The sequence below is a fragment of the Vespa mandarinia genome, chromosome 21, assembly GCF_050613455.1.
Source record: "Vespa mandarinia isolate Hongniang chromosome 21, ASM5061345v1, whole genome shotgun sequence".
Lineage (NCBI taxonomy): Eukaryota > Metazoa > Arthropoda > Insecta > Hymenoptera > Vespidae > Vespa > Vespa mandarinia.
The window spans coordinates 3,609,862-3,626,376 of record NC_140830.1 but is presented as its reverse complement, the minus strand read 5'-3'; the positions used below and the strand labels follow the sequence as shown (position 1 = coordinate 3,626,376).

Sequence of the window (16,515 nt, the reverse complement as noted above, 5' to 3'; positions counted from 1 at the left end):
TGTCGTTTCTTACCCTTATTTTCATTCTTTCCCCTTCCATTTTATTTTCCTCTTATCTATCTAAAGAAATTTATCAACTGGAGATAACTCGTTACGAGCGTAGATAAAAGAAATTTCGTAGGTAAAACAGGATTCGATTGGTAAAACATAGTTCGATCGATAAAATCAGAATTCGATCGGTAAAACGATATACATGTTCGTGAAAAGAACATTTCTAATTATTATTATTATTTGAATTATTATTAAAGCGTCTGCATTTATACGAGAAGAAATATTTTCTCGAATTAATTATAAATTATGCAAATGAAAGGATTAGTAACAAATTTATAACGTTTGAAGTATGAAATGAAAAAAGAAAGCAGTGATGGTAAAGAAGATTTTATTATCTTCTTAATGTCGATAAAGTATTATTTCTTATTACAGAAGGTAAAGAAGGAAGTTTCCATATTCGTCTAACGTAGAGGGCGCTTTTAACGGTTTTCCTCGTCATTCCATGTCTAAAATTTCAAAGGAGACGTTTTTTACGCAAGACGAATCTTCTGAAAAGGAAACGTCGTAGATAGAAGAATTCATGCACGAGGACAACGAACTCTCTGGAAAAATGGATGAAGGTAGCGTTAGATCAGTATCGCTGTCGGGTGTAAGTTGACCAGTGAGATGAAGATGTTGATCGAAAACTGCCTGTAAAAGGAAAACGTGTAAGATGTCCATTTTTCGACGGTTTTGTTTTTTCTTTCTTTTTCTTTTTCTTCTTCTTTTTTTTTTTTTTTCAAATTATAACGTACCGTAACATTAACATTATCTTGAAATGTCCTATGACACTGCATGATATCCGCAATCGAAGGAAAATTAAGATACGTGTTCACCTGTCGATTTTGAAAATCCTTTTTCCGTAACATATAAAATCTATCGGTTGTTCTACGAATATATTCGATCTCGTCGAGAGCATCGAGTGTTGGTGCTAGCAAAGAATCACGAATTCTAGCGTATTCGTCCTTTTCCTCTGTTTCCTCGATAATCTTAGCGGTAGCATTAAATTTATTTTGACGTTCCCGAATAAAAAGACCCCAGAAATGATATCGTTGCGACATTAAAGACATAAGTTGACCATCCATTCCTAATGGTATAACACCTAGCTGAGCTAAATACTTGCTGATCTCGATCCAAGTCTGTCCAATTTTTAATCGAAAGTAAAAATTCACAGTGGACATCGTGATCTGATAGGGAAAAGAGGGGGGAAAAAAAAGCTATTTACGATCCTACGATGGAAATAATAATTTTTCGTGAATTTACCTTATCTTCGATAGATAAATCATTAATTAGAATCTTGTAATGATCTCTAGCCATCTGATATTTTTCTCCATATCTTTCGATAATTTGACGAAGAGCATAAATCTTAGATCTAGACGAGCCAATCAAATCGATCATTGCAGGACTAACTTCGTGTCTAAGTTTGGTACGATAAGTCTCTAACCATTGTTTGGGACCCAATTGAGGTAATTCAGTGTCTGTATGAATAAAAAAAAAATTGTACGTCTAGAATAGCTCATTAACGATCGATCTTCGAGATTCACCTTCGATCGTGCCATCCAATCGTTTCTTCACACCGATTTCACTCTCCTCTTCTCTCCAAATCATTGCCATCAAAGACATCAATCCTTTGTTCTTATCAATTCCACGCCAAGTACATAAATAATGACCACAAAAGATATTTTCACAAATATCTATTAATAGACCAAGAAATAAACATCTAACAGGAGAAGAAGTGATTTCGATTACGTCGATTATAGTGTAGACTGTATTCTGGTCAACAAACTTCTTCAAATGTATCGGACATGGTACTATAGATCCCCAAATATAGGAACCAATCGCTAGCAAAAGACTATCATAATTATTTTTCTATTATTTTAATTACGAAAAAGTTCATTGAACATATTCAATTGATCTTTTCCAAACCTACCGTTGATCCATATGAAAATCATCGTCTTTTCGATGATAAAAATATCTATCTAACAATTGCCGAATGATTTTTATATTATAGTATCCATATAACAATCGAAGGTATGCTTCTTTTCTGATTATTTCGTCTGCAGTGATGAATAATATTGTCAGAATTCTTTGATGTTCAATCGTTAATTTATCGATACGTAAGATACAATCGACAAGATCTAAAAATGATATTAGAATATTCCTCAAAGTTGTTATTAATTTATTGAAAATAGTTTGGAAAAATTTGGCTCACCGAACAATAAAAGAATTATTTGTCGTTCGCGAAAATCTTTCAACAAGATAGGGTTTTTAGAAAGAACGATGGAACATACTGCCTTGGTAGAAATCATTGCAAATTTCGAATCAAATTCGTTCGAGGAACACCATTGCAAAATGGACATCAATCTACAATGTCAATGGCTTTCAAAATTAATTCGTAAAAACTCGAAATTAAGAACAACGTTTGAAGTTACTTTTGGGTTCCATCGAGTTCAACAAATTCCTTAGGTAGTTTTGGCGCAAGTACAACCAAAGTGAATATTGCATGTTCGAAAAGATGCCAAAATTGAGGTGGACTCCAAATAGATTTTGAATTCAAATCAATGAAGCCAAATATTGGTAATAAGACGTCCAGTTCGATCATGATCTAAAGAAATAATTTACTCAAAATGATTCCTGATAAATTTTTATGATCATAATAGAGAAAATTATCTACATGGATAGAGGCATTAAACGTAGCAAGATCAGATACGATTAGTAAAAGTGTTTTCAAGAAAACGAGGTTCTCTTTGTTAGGAACAAATTTAATGTTCTTTGACCAGATATGAATTCTACCAGAGAGGCAGTCAATTAAAAGAGATAGGACATCGTTGGCTATACCATTGCTGATAATGGTACAACATGGAAAAAGTTGAACTATAAGTAGAATGAGCAATGTCATTTCGTTTCGAAGTTTTGCATTGAATTTACAATTCTGACTTTTGTATATCTGTTTTTTGAAGGCATAACGAAGACCCCTAAAATTGAGATAGACATTTTACTTGCAATATTTTCGCGTTGATGTATTAAAAAGGAATAAAAAAAGAAGAGGAATACCACATAGCACAATGTACTGGAGTACCAAAGTCTTTCAAACAAGCTGGTACTTTTTTCGGAGGCAAAATAGATCTCATCAGGGTCCATAAGATATTCATTATCAAAACCATTGTATCATCTGAGTACTCGTCTCCTTCCAGGAGCTCGTTTGGTGGTGGTTTACAAAACACTTGAGTCGCGTAAGCAAGGTCCATTCTAATTAGCAGAGAATTCAGAATACCAGCTTCTAACATTTTGTGACCTATGTTTGTAAATGATCAATTTGTTGTCGTTTTATAATCATTGTTTTTTTTTTTTCTTTTTTTTTTTTTAGAGACCTAAACTAATTTTTGGTTTTTTCTTTTTTTTTTTTTTTTGTACTATAGATTTTAATTCATGAATGATTTCGATTTTAATCTTTTTTACTCTACTTCGTATAGGACGATGCAACGATGATGAAACGCCAAAGATTTACTTACAACAGAGACAGGAAATAGACGAAAGTAGGAAGATCAACTCCAAGATCGTAGGATATTCTTCCGGGGAGGAAGTTTTTAATATCTCGGTTACGATAAAGGACAGATTCGATTTCTCCATGGCAGCACGACAAATCTCAGACTTCACTGCGGAAGGATCACCTGGCACAGTTCTGATTAATAAAGAACGAAGGGCTTCGTGCACTTTAAGGAGCTCTTGCTTCCTAGGTAAGATCGTTAGTAGATACCCAAAGAATGTAAAATATTGTTCCATTATGTCTGAACAAGTAACGTTCTGAAAGAATTTTTCCAATAGAGGTGGTCGATTAGAAAACTCCAACATCTGATCGAGATGCAAACGATAATCTTCTACGCTTTTTGCGTTCGTTACTAAAAATTCTATTATTTTTATTACCATTGGTAAGTGTTTTACCATCTAATCGCAATCATGAGAAAGGATAAAACAATGATCATCGGTATGTACGTGTGTGTCTATTATTAATAATTTATAAGTTAACCAAATTTTAGGTTGAAGGATACGTAAGCCCGATCGCAAAGTTGTTCCTGATAGTCATATAACAGTCTAGAGATTCGTGATACGTCATTTTTAGTGACTGGATCGGATATAAGTTCGTGCAATTTATGTACAACATAATCTACGTCTATTTCTCGACATTTTTCTTTGCCAAATTTCGTATTATCAGGACAAGAACATTTGATTATTTTTCGAGAAGAAATGAAATTCCGTTTTTCATCCTGATATTTCTTCCTCTCCATCGATACGATTGTTAAGGTAAATATACAAGTTAAAAATATTGATATTAATAATAGAAATGATGAAAAATATATTTGTTGAATGGACAATATCTGAAAGTCAAGTAAAAGCTTTCATTTCTAACAGCATTCAAACAAAAGCAAGCCAAGTGCACTCTAGCCGCCTTTGAAATCGGCTGGAGAGAGATATAACAGGTGGCGCAACGAACGAAAAAGGACAAACTCTTGTTGCTCTTGAAACGAGGAGCGTAGTATAGTTGCTATATACAAAATCGTGCCCTCCTCGTCGTCTACAGAACGCATTTGCATTCAGAACGAAGCGCGTACTCCTCGCATGAGACGGCGAGGAATTTCAAACGCGTTCCGTTCGATCTTCTTTCCTTTCCTCTCTCTTCTTCATGAATACGTCATGATTTATTGTTATTAATTTCAAAGTAGTGGTGCCCTCTCGATTGTCACGATTAATGGCGCGAGATGTTCCATAAAGATTCTAATTGATCCTATTAGAAATATTATTCCTTGGTAAAGAAGTTAAAACATTTTGTATTTTGGTAAATTAAACGTTTCAATATATTATATATTATCTAATCATATGTTAAGTTAGAGTGAATAATTAAGTAACAGAATGTTAAATATTTAGATTAAAACTATTGCTTTACGAGTATTATTTGTTTAAAGGATAATTATAATCTTAATGGCATTAGAGACATAATTTTCTTTTGCTAAAAATACTAATTGTTAGTTTTCTTCTATTCTGTTAGTATTGACTCAGTTCTTTATTTTCCAGGATCGTTATGTTACCGCTAGACGGCTCCACCTTCGCTCGCTCCCTGGATAGTAATGGCTCTCTTGATTGTGTGTGATAGTAAAGGCGGTACGCCTTCAACAACGTTGAAAGAGCACCTGAGCGACGCGCGTGTGCCTCGTGCGAGAGAGCCGAGACGTTAGTACGATCGCGACGCTGTCGTTGGCACAGCCGGCTAAAAAGTGAGTGTCCATCTCCCATTCACTGTGTTTTTTTTCCTTTTTTTTCGAAGGACAATGTGTATCCTCGCAAGCAAGAGTTCATCATTGTTCTTAAACATCTCATATTAACGCTAGAAAACAAACAAACAGGAGTAAAATATACATTTGTTCATTTTCTATTTTAAAAGGTGATCGAAGAGGCATACAAAAAATCATTGGTGTACCAAAAAAAAGATCTTTCTTTTTCTGTCTCGGAAGAGAGTTTTGGTTAACGAACCGGTTCTGAGTGAACTCGTACACGTGAAAAGGGGTAGAACGTAGCTTTTCTCTCTCTCTCTCTCTCTCTCTCTCTCTCTCTCTCTCTCTCTCTCTCTCTCTCTCTCTCTCTTTCTCTCTAGATATACTAAGTATTCAGATTGATCGATCTTGCATGAGTCCTTGGAGTGAAAGTGTGTCTGGATTTTGAAATCGACACCGTGGACAAGGTACTCGAAATGTGAGGGATTTAGCAACGGGTGACCTTGATGGGCCGGTGAGTGACCTTTTTCAACGACCTCTTACTCCTCCTTCATTCGTTTTCTTCAATACCATCAGCGTCCTTTCTTCCTCGTCCTTGCACGGTGTCTATACACCAAAGAAGAAAAAGACTAGCTGACTCGATCTTTACGCTTGCACGCGGCTAAGTTATGACTGTGTTTCCTTCCTTTCAGGATTACCCTGGGTTTTCTTCTTCTTCGAGTTCATTCTGCGTTCCCACGGGAAGCAGGAGGCGTCTTGCGTGAAGAGAAAAAAAAGAAAGGGTTCTTAATGATAATATCGTTTTATTACAGCAAGTCCTTTTGATTAGGTTTCTTTCAAATAATTTTGAATGTTTCATTTTTTAATTCTATGACTTAGCCTTATCATAGTGATTTAAGTTGATTGAGAATATTATAATTATCGTGTAATTTTTGTTCATTCTTTTGCCGTGCAGTATGTAGACATCTATCTCTCTCTCTCTCTCTGTCTCTTTCTTTCTCTTCCCCCCCCCCCTCTCTCTCTTGTGTTATTCTTATTCGAGGTATCTCTCGTCGGAGTAACGACTTCTCGAGTGGTCTCACCACCGACACTAGTCTCAATTCTACTCTCTCAACATTTTTTATTCTTTCAGGAAAGGCTAGAAATTGATTACGAGCATGTTAAAAATATGAGAAATAACTCAACAATGTTAATATCTTTTTTTTCTTTCTTTTTATATCGAACAGAAAAATAATTATTTTGTAACAAAAGACAGAGTAGATTGTTAGAGTGGTTGGATCGATCGTAGACTCTTCAAAGTTCTTTTCATCAGCGTCGTCCATTCACTCTTTCAAAGATACGAAGTATGCTTGAGCATGGACATAGAAATTGCGTCGGTCGATATTCGCAGGAGCAACCACCCGCCATTCGTTTATATAAAGGTGGGGGTGAAATCGAGGGCGAAGAAAGTAAGAGAGAAGCCGAGGAAGACCGAGAAATACCGATGAGAAGGACACCAGACCCTTCTCTCTTTCTTTCTTTCTTTCTTTCTTTCTTTCTTTCTTTTTTCCCCCTTCTTGTCCACTCCAATTATTATTCCTGTTGGACATTGCTAAGGATCAAAAATTTCAGACGTTCTTTTAAGCCTGAAGATGAATCTTTTCTAAAGTACTTTCTTTTAAAACAAAATCTCTATATTTTCTAAAATAATTATTAAGTCGAATATGTGAGATAGGCATGTAAAATTATTCTAATTAGCTAATATCATTTGGAAATATTTGATCTGTTAACAATTTCACTATTAATATCAACGTTGGATTTCTACAAGTAAACGATTAAGAGATATATATTTTTCCATCTCGTTTTCGATTGGTTAGAAAGATTTATACACACACACACACGCACACATATATATATACACATATATATATAGAGAGAGAGAGAAAGAGACGAGGAAGACAAGTAGGGGTTGACTCGCCACGCGTTCGTTTGCAGCACCAGCGAATCAATATTTGGAGGGTAGGCGTCCCGACGTGCAGCGTCGAAGCTACGAACCGTGAGTCACTCACCCCTGGCAGAGAAAGGGAGAAGAATGACTTCTCTTTTTTTCCCTTCCCTTCTCCCGTCTCCATTCTACTTGAGCTAGATGCGTTCATGAGCGTCACGCGCATACGTTCGAGACTCCAAAGTACATACTCTTTCGTGGTGAAGCGTAAAGCGCTTCAATCTCGACTCAATTGTTCTCTCCTCTCTTTTTCTCTTTCATTCTATTCATTTTTTCTCTCTCGTTAAGAGACTTTCATCGATCGGCTAGAGACTTGTTATTCTTTCACTAGAGGAAAATTTATTTAGAAAATTAATTTCTATTCGTTTTTTTTTAACCGAAGTATATTTGTTGTAACAAACTAAATGTTAGATACATGAAATGTTGTAGAATGAAATCGATCGCAATATCTCAAATCTTATCTCATATTTATATAAACATAAAAACTTTCAAGATTTATTAAATGGGATTAAAATGGAAACTGCTTTGCGACTAGGTACGATCTGTAAGCGTATTATTTATGAATTATTACGAGATACACGATAAGTATGAACGATCGACATACTGAACATGGAGGCTTAGAGGATGAAGTAATCGAATGAAATAAAATAAAAAGATATTATGCTGGTCCGACAACATCTTGACAGATAAAAATAAGACTTCAAAAAGTTAATTCAACTTTTCTTTAATTCTTTTTTTTTTTTTTTATTCAAGTACGTTCGATACAATTCATAATCAACGATTTACTCAATGATAATATTTATTTGTTCGTATTGATTAACAATTGAATGATTAATTACACCGATGTCGTCAATTATATATATTTAATCATATTCTATTTTTTAATATCGATCCAGGGGATATCTTTTTCATTTAGCCTCGGAAAACAAATTTTAATTAAGATATTACGAATTTTCGGATTCCCTGGTTAGGCTTGTAACGATGAAACGTTAATTTACGAGCTTTAAAGGCGTCTCGTATGCGTACGAGCATGAAATGTATGCATCTAAGTAAACCCGTTTGAGAAAGAGAAAGAGAAAGAAAGAGAGAAGATGGAGTCTCTCTCAGTGGGAACAGGTTCCATAAAATTGAACGTTCTTCCGTGAAACCTTTATCCGCGGCAGGCATCTCGTCCATGGTACAGTTGCGACTGATACGGCGTACAGAACGCACACGAGTTCCTTTCAAGTTTCCTTTACAACAAGGAGCATCATTGAACCCTTGGCAAACGTCTTGAATCCTCGTTGGATTACTTGGTTGAAGATCAGTCCAGATCTTCTTCATTTATTGTATCTATTTCATCCAAACGATTCCATTTAACATCTTTTCATCTTTGTTTTTATTAAAATAATTTCATATCATTTGCATTTTTAAGGAGCTTATAAAAAATGTAAAAATGTAAGGGACATAAATTAGGCTGTTAATTAGAATTAATAAATGTTAGTAAAAAATGCCCATTTATATATTTATATAATTATTTTTTATGACGATCAAAAGGTATTTATTTATAAAACTATTTATAGGAAAGATGAAAGATACATTAACATTAAGGAAGCCATTTGATTGCGGAGGAAATCGAAGAAGAAATGAAAGGAGAGGACAAAAAGAGATAGATAAAAAGATATTCGTTAATATCGTCGTTTTAATTCGATTACGGAAGCCTTATTACTCGGATTTCGATGAAATCCAAAGAGAGTTTATTTCTTCATAGATTGAAAGACTAGCATTCTATGTGATCGTTAAAATATCTCTCTAGATATTTAAGTCATATTCAATATATTACATTTTTTTCGTTTAATATCTTTTTCCTTTTTTTTTTTTTTTTTTTTTTTTTTTTTCTTTTATGCACCAAGTATAGAATTAGAGGATTTAGAGTTGGAAAGTTCAGCTTGAAATACCAACGTCATTGATAAATTGCAAATCTTTTTTACTTAAAGTTAAAATGAGCGTGTTATTAACATGACCACTTATGCTCGATCCTAATCTCGTCTAAGAACTTCATTAGAAATAGAAAAGGAAAGAACAGAAGGGAACCGTTGATTCGCTAGGGTAACACGAATTTAATGGTCTGATGCGTTTATTTACTCGTTTTCTTCACCGTTGGACACAACGAGCAATTAACGATAGATAAGAGATTATTCTAAAACCTGTCTTCTTTACTCTATCTTTAATTCCTTCATATTCATTCTGATCTTCAATAGAAAACTTAATGTCTCAAAATATTCTCTTTCGTTTTTTGTTTTCTTTTTTATCTCCACTATAGAAAGTAAATCCCAAGTATAATACACAGCTTTTCATTCTTTTCATCTCTTCCTGTAACTCACCGTTAAGGAAGCTACAGTCTGCACTATCGCGTTCTAACTAACGGTTTATATTGTGGTCGGACAACGAGCCTTTTCTTAGAACTTGGAAATTTGCCTAGAAAATATGTTCTTTGTTTTTTTCTTTCTTTCTTTCTTTCTTTTTTTTTTTTTTTAAACAAGAGATATCCGCGTGAAAAAATGTATTAAATTAGCAAAGTTTTCCAATTAGTATGAACGACAGTAATCCTTCGCTCATTAAAATGATCAAATTAAAAATATAATGGAATAGAGATATTACATTTTATAGATTGGATATAAAATTGATACTTGAAGAAAAATGAAAACGTTTGAATATTATAAAATAATTGAAGAATTTGATCGTATTCGCGTAATCATGTAAATTTTCTTTCTCTTGGTAAGGTGCACACCTATCTCTTTCGACTTTGATTGTCGCGGCCTTGGCGAAGAAGAGGAGAACCACGTACACCGGTTATTGTAATAGCTACGCGCCGTCCCTCGCGTGTTCCAAGCAGATGAACGAACAAAAAGGATGAGGGTGAACATAAAAGAAAAGGAAAAGGAGAAGGCCGACGTCCCGACATTACCCGAAACTTCCCTTCCGGCGAGTCTACGATGGCGTGCACATTATTTTTCTAGTTTCTTTTTTCCTTACCAAGAAGCTTTTACGTTTCTCCCTAATTTAGATCGATCTTTTGTTATCCTATAATCGTTCTAATCCACCTGGTAACGTTTTAGGAAATAATAGGAACATTGAAAATATTTCCAACAAAAATTAGAATCATTTCTAATAGAAATTGCAATAATATTTCTTTAGATTATACGATATATATATATATATATATATATATATATATATATATATGTATACACATAGCTGCACTATTGCGTGACAAGCAAAATCTGTATGGTCTTAGAGAATACCGCTGGAGAAAGTAGGAATTATATTAAAGTCTATTATCAAAAATCGTTGATCTGTGACAAATGAATTTCTATCTAGGATTGCCACTTTTTTTTTAAACTCTTGAATAATATAAGGAATTGTTTTAGTCTATAAATCATGATGAATTTTCTTTAGAAATAAATTAAGATAGGATCCATTCTAGAATATTAGAAATAGATTTCAAGGAACGCTGGAAGTGTCGATTATTTTATAAATTTTGTATTAGCTCAAATGTATTATAGAATTAGATAGATTTAATTGAAAGATGTGATAATACTTACGACAAGGGTCGATTACTAACGGGTAACGTGTCAGTTAGTTCCAGTAGACGTAGTCACGCGTTCTTAAGAATGAAATTCACAAAGGTACGTGTCAGGTAATTAGCTTTTACGGTCGTTTGAACTAATTCAAAATCGATTGGATGTAGTCGTTCGAGTTCGAGGAAACCATAGTCAATCGAGATAAAGAGAGAAAGGGTGACACCTTCGTCTTCGAGTAAAAAAGGGTCAAATTCTCGGGAGGGACCTTTTAAGACTTAGACTAAGGGTCGAATTGTAAGCTTGATCATCTTCCAAGTCGTTTCGTATGACAAGTATCGTGATTCAAGACTCATTTCTAGGGTTTTATTTATATAAAATATAAGATAAATAATGTATTCTTTTTTAAAATGAAATTTTTCCTTGGTCATGCAATAAATTTTGTTTAAATATTATTAACGATTGGTAACATTGGGATTTTTATAAATTAATTTTCCCTTAATTGCTTTCTCTCTCTCTCTCTCTCTCTCTCTCTCTCTCTCTCTCTCTCCCCCTGATAGCTTTTAAAACTTAGATAATTTATTCTTTTCAGGCCCTTTTCGAGTAAGGTTATAATCTCAGAAAAAAACACGAGGCAAAAGTTAGGCTCGTTGCCTGTCCAGACAACAGCGACTTTCGAAAGGTTCCTTCGAGATAATTGGTAGGACCGGATTCCACGTCGTCTTAAACCTTTCTCGACTTAATTAATAGTTTCACGGGCAGTAGCGTCAAGATATAGCATTCTTCGAACTTTTCGTTCGACCATGAGAACATCGTTCGCATCTACGATGAAAAATCATGATAGATTGTTGTAATTATTTAGTGATGATATTTTATGAATAATAGCACTTTTTTTTCCTTCTATTGATATATTTATATATTTAACCATTGTAATTATAGACGTATGTATATTAGGTACATGTATATGTACACTCGAAAATATGATCATTATAAATTAAATAGGATCAATTATCGGCTTGTATGGCTTGTCGCCTAAGAGAACGCGAGAGAATCGACACGGATGCTGTGGTCGTTCTCGAAGAGAAACGAGATGAGACGGCCCTTTACGATTCTCTGTCTGTCTCTTTTTCTCTTTGGCTCGTCCCTTCGTTTTCGTTTTCGTTTTCGTTTTTCTCTCATCTCTCGTTTTCTTCGATCGAGCTCGGTCATGTTAGTCTATCGTCTACCTGTTCTCAAGCTGAGAACGTAGGGATTGGTTGGTGCCGGTACATCGGCCATTGGGATTGGCGAGAACCGGATCGGTTATACCCTCCGGGCGAGGTGGACCCAGAACAGACGCCGGGAGAGCTATCGCGAGGTTCTCTCGGCACGGTCAACTAGCCGAGTGCGATCTTCTTAGGGGACGAACGAACCGGACAATAAGATAAAGAAAAAAACCGACTCGAGTGGCTGCTCCTCGCGTCCTGAATTCTCTTTACTCGCTCTGTTGATTCTTTGATAGAGACTGTGATGAGGTAGATTCTTTGGGATCATTACAGTTTCACCGTCTTATTTATTTTCTAATAGAATAGAATAATCTTGATAAGAAAAGTTAGCAAAATTTCATTTAGATTAAATCGTTTATTAGTAGACGGAGAGTAGATTGGTCCGTTTGAAGAGAAAATTGTTTGATTCGTTTGATCGATTTTATAATTAATATAAAACTAATTGTCTTTGTATAAGGTTGATAAAATAAGAGTGGCGTTTCTCGTGGCTCTGTTAGGTACTTTGATGAAAGGTGCAAAGAACTGTAAAACGGAAACACGTATTCCCACGTTTTTCCCTCGGTAGAATCACGTTCTAGGGCGAGTTAAATACTCTTCGAGCAAGGAAAAAATTACGGGCACGGCGAGAAATTTCTTTCGATAATTCTTTCGATAAATTAATTTCACGTGACTCTTCGTTTAAGATAAAAGTACGTGGCTTTGGAATTAGGTGAACGGCTTTTCTGGATCTCTCTTATTACATAGAGACTCGTAACGCGATACTGTAATATCTTGAAATGGAAGAACATTATAAAAAAATATAGACACACGGTCAATGACTCCAATGACACTTTTATTTTGTTCTCCTCGAATTTATTCCGTTGATAATTTTCAAAATGAAAAGAAAACTCGCATTTGCCTATCTCGATCTCGTGCGAATCTCAAGATGCGTCGATTGTTCCACAAAAGCTGTTCCTCGTAGTTCCCTATTAGGAGTATTAATTAGCAAATTGCAAGCATGTAGGGACGGTTGAAAACTATTGAAACGATGGAGGGATACGATATCCATGCGTGTAAACTTATATATTCCCACAGTACACATTTGTGAACTTTTTAATTAATCAATTTTAAACATTTTCATCTGTAAAAATTCTATTCATGAAGTTTGATATAAGATGCAGGACTTTTGTTAAAGAAACTCGAGAAAAATAAATATCGGTTGGTATTACAGAGAGCACAGGATGGTAGTGCGTTGAACCCGGAAGAAGCAAGAAAAACGTAGGCGAGAATGGGACGACAGACACCTGGATGAAGATACAAGGTGAAGGCTAGCTTGGTAGAGGTATTAAGAGGGTGTAATGGCAAGCTGGAAATGGATACTGCCTATGTGTCTGGCGGCACTATGGACACTGGCGGAAGGTTATCTCGCTGTACTGTCCTCGAGTACGCCAGTTGGTACCATTGTTTTCGAGGCGGGAGTACCACAGCTAGGTGGTCGCCGAAAGTACGAGGTCTCGAACGAACGGACAGCATGGTTCGCACGAAAACTCCTCAAGGTTCATCCCCACACTGGACGTGTGACATTGGCTAAGCCATTAAGTTGCGAAGGTCTTCAATATCCTCGAATTTTCACCTTCTACGTGGACTCGACGAGTTCGAGATTAGGCAGGCCAACCATCGATTATTATAGTTTGCCGTTAAGGATATTGATAACCGGTTGTGGTGAGGAAAATCGGGATCTTGCTGCTACCAGAGGATGGATGGCAGAGACCTTGGCTTCTTATGCTATGCCAACTACGGAAAGGTAATCGTTTTTTAATTTCTCGTTTTTTAATTGAATTCGATCTGATGATTCGTTAGTGAAGTCTCAATGACGACAAGGAATTGTCTTCTGCACGATTACCTACAGGTTCATCGAAGTCTGCTTGAGAACGTCGCAACTCGTTGCAGCTCTTAGAGACTTCCTACCACAGACTGCACTGAAGGAATGCGAGACCAGATGGGGTGGCGTCGCCGATCCTCGTTTTTTGATCGAAGGAGCAGCCGGGGATTTGGTCTCGGCGTCGGAACAATGCCTGGTAGATCCCCTATGGAAGATCTCCGTGTCTATGAATCTGAGATGTGATGCAGAGTCTCGTTTGGCGGATGCGGAACATCGTTTGAAAATCGTATTTCATCATCGGCAGCTCGACGATACCGATCTTGGTAGGAGAGTTAGGAGAGAGTTAAAAAATCAATCACCATATTTCGAGCAACCTCTCTACGTCGCAGCGATTGAAGAGGAAAAAGAACCAGGTGTTTATGTGACGTCCGTTCGTGCTAGGGATCCCGAAGGCGGAACAGTACGATATTCCATGAGTTCTATCTTAGACGCTCGCTCACAGACGCTCTTGATTCTGGACCCAGTTACTGGTAGAGTGAGCACACGTGCCAGATTGGATAGAGAAAGCGTCGATGTACATTACTTCCGAGTATTGGCTGTGGACGACTCATTTCCACCAAGAACAGGCACTACCACTCTTCAAGTGAACGTATTGGATGCAAACGATCATGCCCCCTGCTTCGAGTGGCCGGAATACGATGCATCGGTTAGGGAAGGCGTACCGGTCGGTTCGACGGTCGTCACAGTAAAAGCGACCGATCAGGATACCGGCAGGAATGCCGACGTTGAATACTCAATTGTCTCGACAAGCGGTGGCGGTATGACTGTTCATGCTGAAGATACCTCTACCTTCAGAATCGATCCACGTTCTGGTGTAGTTACCACGAGGATGCCACTTGACAGAGAGAAGACCGAGATCTATACCGTGATACTTTGTGTTTCCGACCTGGCAACCCCACCGTCGACGCGTAAAACCGCAAACGCCACGTTGATCGTTCGTGTTCTTGATGACAATGATAATTATCCTCAGTTCACCGAGCGCACATTTTCCGTAGCGATACCAGAGGATCTAGATTATACTTCGAATCCGATCGTGGCTAGAATAAGAGCAACTGATGCAGATGCAGGCAATAACGCTGCCGTGAGATACGCGATAATCGGTGGTAACACCCAGAATACTTTCTCCATCGACAACATGAGTGGTGACGTTGCTCTCGTGAAGCCTCTAGACTACGAATCAATGAGGAGTTACAAGATCGTAATAAGGGCTCAGGACGGTGGAACACCACCGAGATCGAACACCACTCAGCTCTTGGTCCACGTAAAAGACGTCAATGACAATGCACCAAGGTTTTATACCAGTCATTTTCAAGATGCCGTTGCTGAAAACGTACCAATCGGTTATTCGGTACTTAAAGTTCAGGCTTACGATGCCGACGAAGGTGTAAATGCACAAATTAAATATACCATAGCTTCTCGCGACTTCTCCGGTGCGTCCACAGATAATTTTCCCATCACCGTAAATCCTGATACCGGTTGGATCTACACAACGAAACAACTCGATCGTGAAGAATGTTCCAGGTAATTATTTTGATCTCGTAGCACCTTAGCTTAGAGCTTGGATTCGATTTGGTATTACTCTTAGGCGTCAAAAAGTTAGATTAAAGTTTGACTCTTTGATTTTCATAGGTATCAATTCACAGTAATCGCCTCAGATTCAGGCGAGGAATCAAAATCGGCAAGCGTCACCGTTATCTTAACAGTTTCCGATGTAAACGACAACGATCCTTACTTCGATCCAAAAAATTACGACGCTGTAGTGTCGGAAGATGATCCACCAGGTACTCCTGTAACGTCTGTCACTGCTACAGATCCTGACGAAGACGCAAAGATACATTATGAGATTACTGCTGGGAATACGAGAGGTCGATTCTCGATAGCCTCTCAGAATGGACGTGGCTTGATCACGGTGGCTCAACCTTTAGATTATAAACAAGAAAAAAGATTCGTATTGACTGTGACAGCTTCGGATAGTGGTGGAAGAACTGACACTGCTCTGGTATACGTGAACGTTTCCGACGCGAACAATTTTTCACCGGTTTTTGAGAATGCTCCTTACTCGGTTTCGGTTTTCGAAGATGCGCCAGTTGGTACGACTGTTTTAGTGGTCAGTGCCACTGATTCTGACGTCGGTAAAAATGCTCAAGTTACTTATAGTCTTGGAACGGATGGGGATGAACAAGAAGCAGCAGAGTTTACGATCAATTCGCAGACCGGTGCCATCACTACCACTCGAGCACTCGATCGTGAAAAAGTTCCGGGCTACGTGTTAACTGTAACAGCTAGAGATGGAGGCGTACCACCTCTTTCTGACACCACGGACATTGAGATCTCGGTTACGGACGTTAACGACAATGCACCGATGTTCGAAGCACCTCAATATCAAGGTTCTATACCCGAAGATGTTTTGGTTGGCACCAGCGTCCTCAGAGTCTCTGCTACCGATGAGGACATAGATCTCAATGGAAGGGTAAGATTTTTCTTCGAT

The 16,515-nt window shown here is 37.1% G+C and overlaps 2 protein-coding genes across 14 annotated transcripts in view; one reads left to right on the top strand and one right to left on the bottom strand.

Annotated features, from left to right (window-relative positions):
- The window catches only part of stan (protocadherin-like wing polarity protein stan), a 28,411-nt gene that overhangs the window by 2,672 nt on the left and 9,224 nt on the right, over positions 1-16,515 (top strand). For 3 of the 13 annotated variants that reach the window (XM_085663354.1, XM_085663349.1, XM_085663353.1), the window contains exons 3-11: positions 424-698; positions 3,504-3,767; positions 3,856-3,959; positions 4,068-4,332; positions 4,441-4,864; positions 5,101-5,300; positions 13,317-13,889; positions 13,995-15,548; positions 15,657-16,497. In XM_085663354.1, the coding sequence (XP_085519480.1) occupies positions 13,444-13,889; positions 13,995-15,548; positions 15,657-16,497 (2,841 nt within the window). In that variant the 5' untranslated portion in view covers positions 424-698; positions 3,504-3,767; positions 3,856-3,959; ... (2 more) ...; positions 5,101-5,300; positions 13,317-13,443. Of the gene's footprint in view, positions 1-423; positions 699-2,103; positions 2,608-2,690; positions 3,264-3,503; positions 3,768-3,841; positions 4,016-4,067; positions 4,333-4,440; positions 4,865-5,100; positions 5,301-5,669; positions 5,812-13,316; positions 13,890-13,994; positions 15,549-15,656; positions 16,498-16,515 lie in introns of those variants that run through there. The other 10 variants (XM_085663357.1, XM_085663351.1, XM_085663358.1 and 7 more) reach the window with 10 other exon arrangements.
- Positions 487-4,859, bottom strand: LOC118444055 (cilia- and flagella-associated protein 69-like). Its single transcript, XM_085663404.1, has 11 exons — positions 4,080-4,859; positions 3,543-3,975; positions 3,085-3,325; positions 2,705-3,005; positions 2,463-2,635; positions 2,243-2,394; positions 1,961-2,168; positions 1,575-1,882; positions 1,294-1,508; positions 786-1,217; positions 487-681 (listed from the first exon to the last, which is right to left on the bottom strand). The coding sequence occupies exons 1-11, from the start codon at positions 4,314-4,316 to the stop codon at positions 487-489; spliced, it is 2,895 nt and encodes a 964-aa protein (XP_085519530.1). The 5' UTR covers positions 4,317-4,859.

Bases quoted from the DNA above. Each gene is read 5' to 3' on its own strand.
- LOC118444055 (XM_085663404.1), bottom strand. From the start codon at position 4,316: ATGGAGAGGAAGAAATATCAGGATGAAAAACGGAATTTCATTTCTTCT. The intron at 2,395-2,462 runs GTAACTTCAAAC...TTGACATTGTAG, and splicing joins GAACTCGATGGAACCCAAAA to ATTGATGTCCATTTTGCAAT. The intron at 2,169-2,242 runs GTGAGCCAAATT...TATCATTTTTAG, and splicing joins AATAATTCTTTTATTGTTCG to ATCTTGTCGATTGTATCTTA.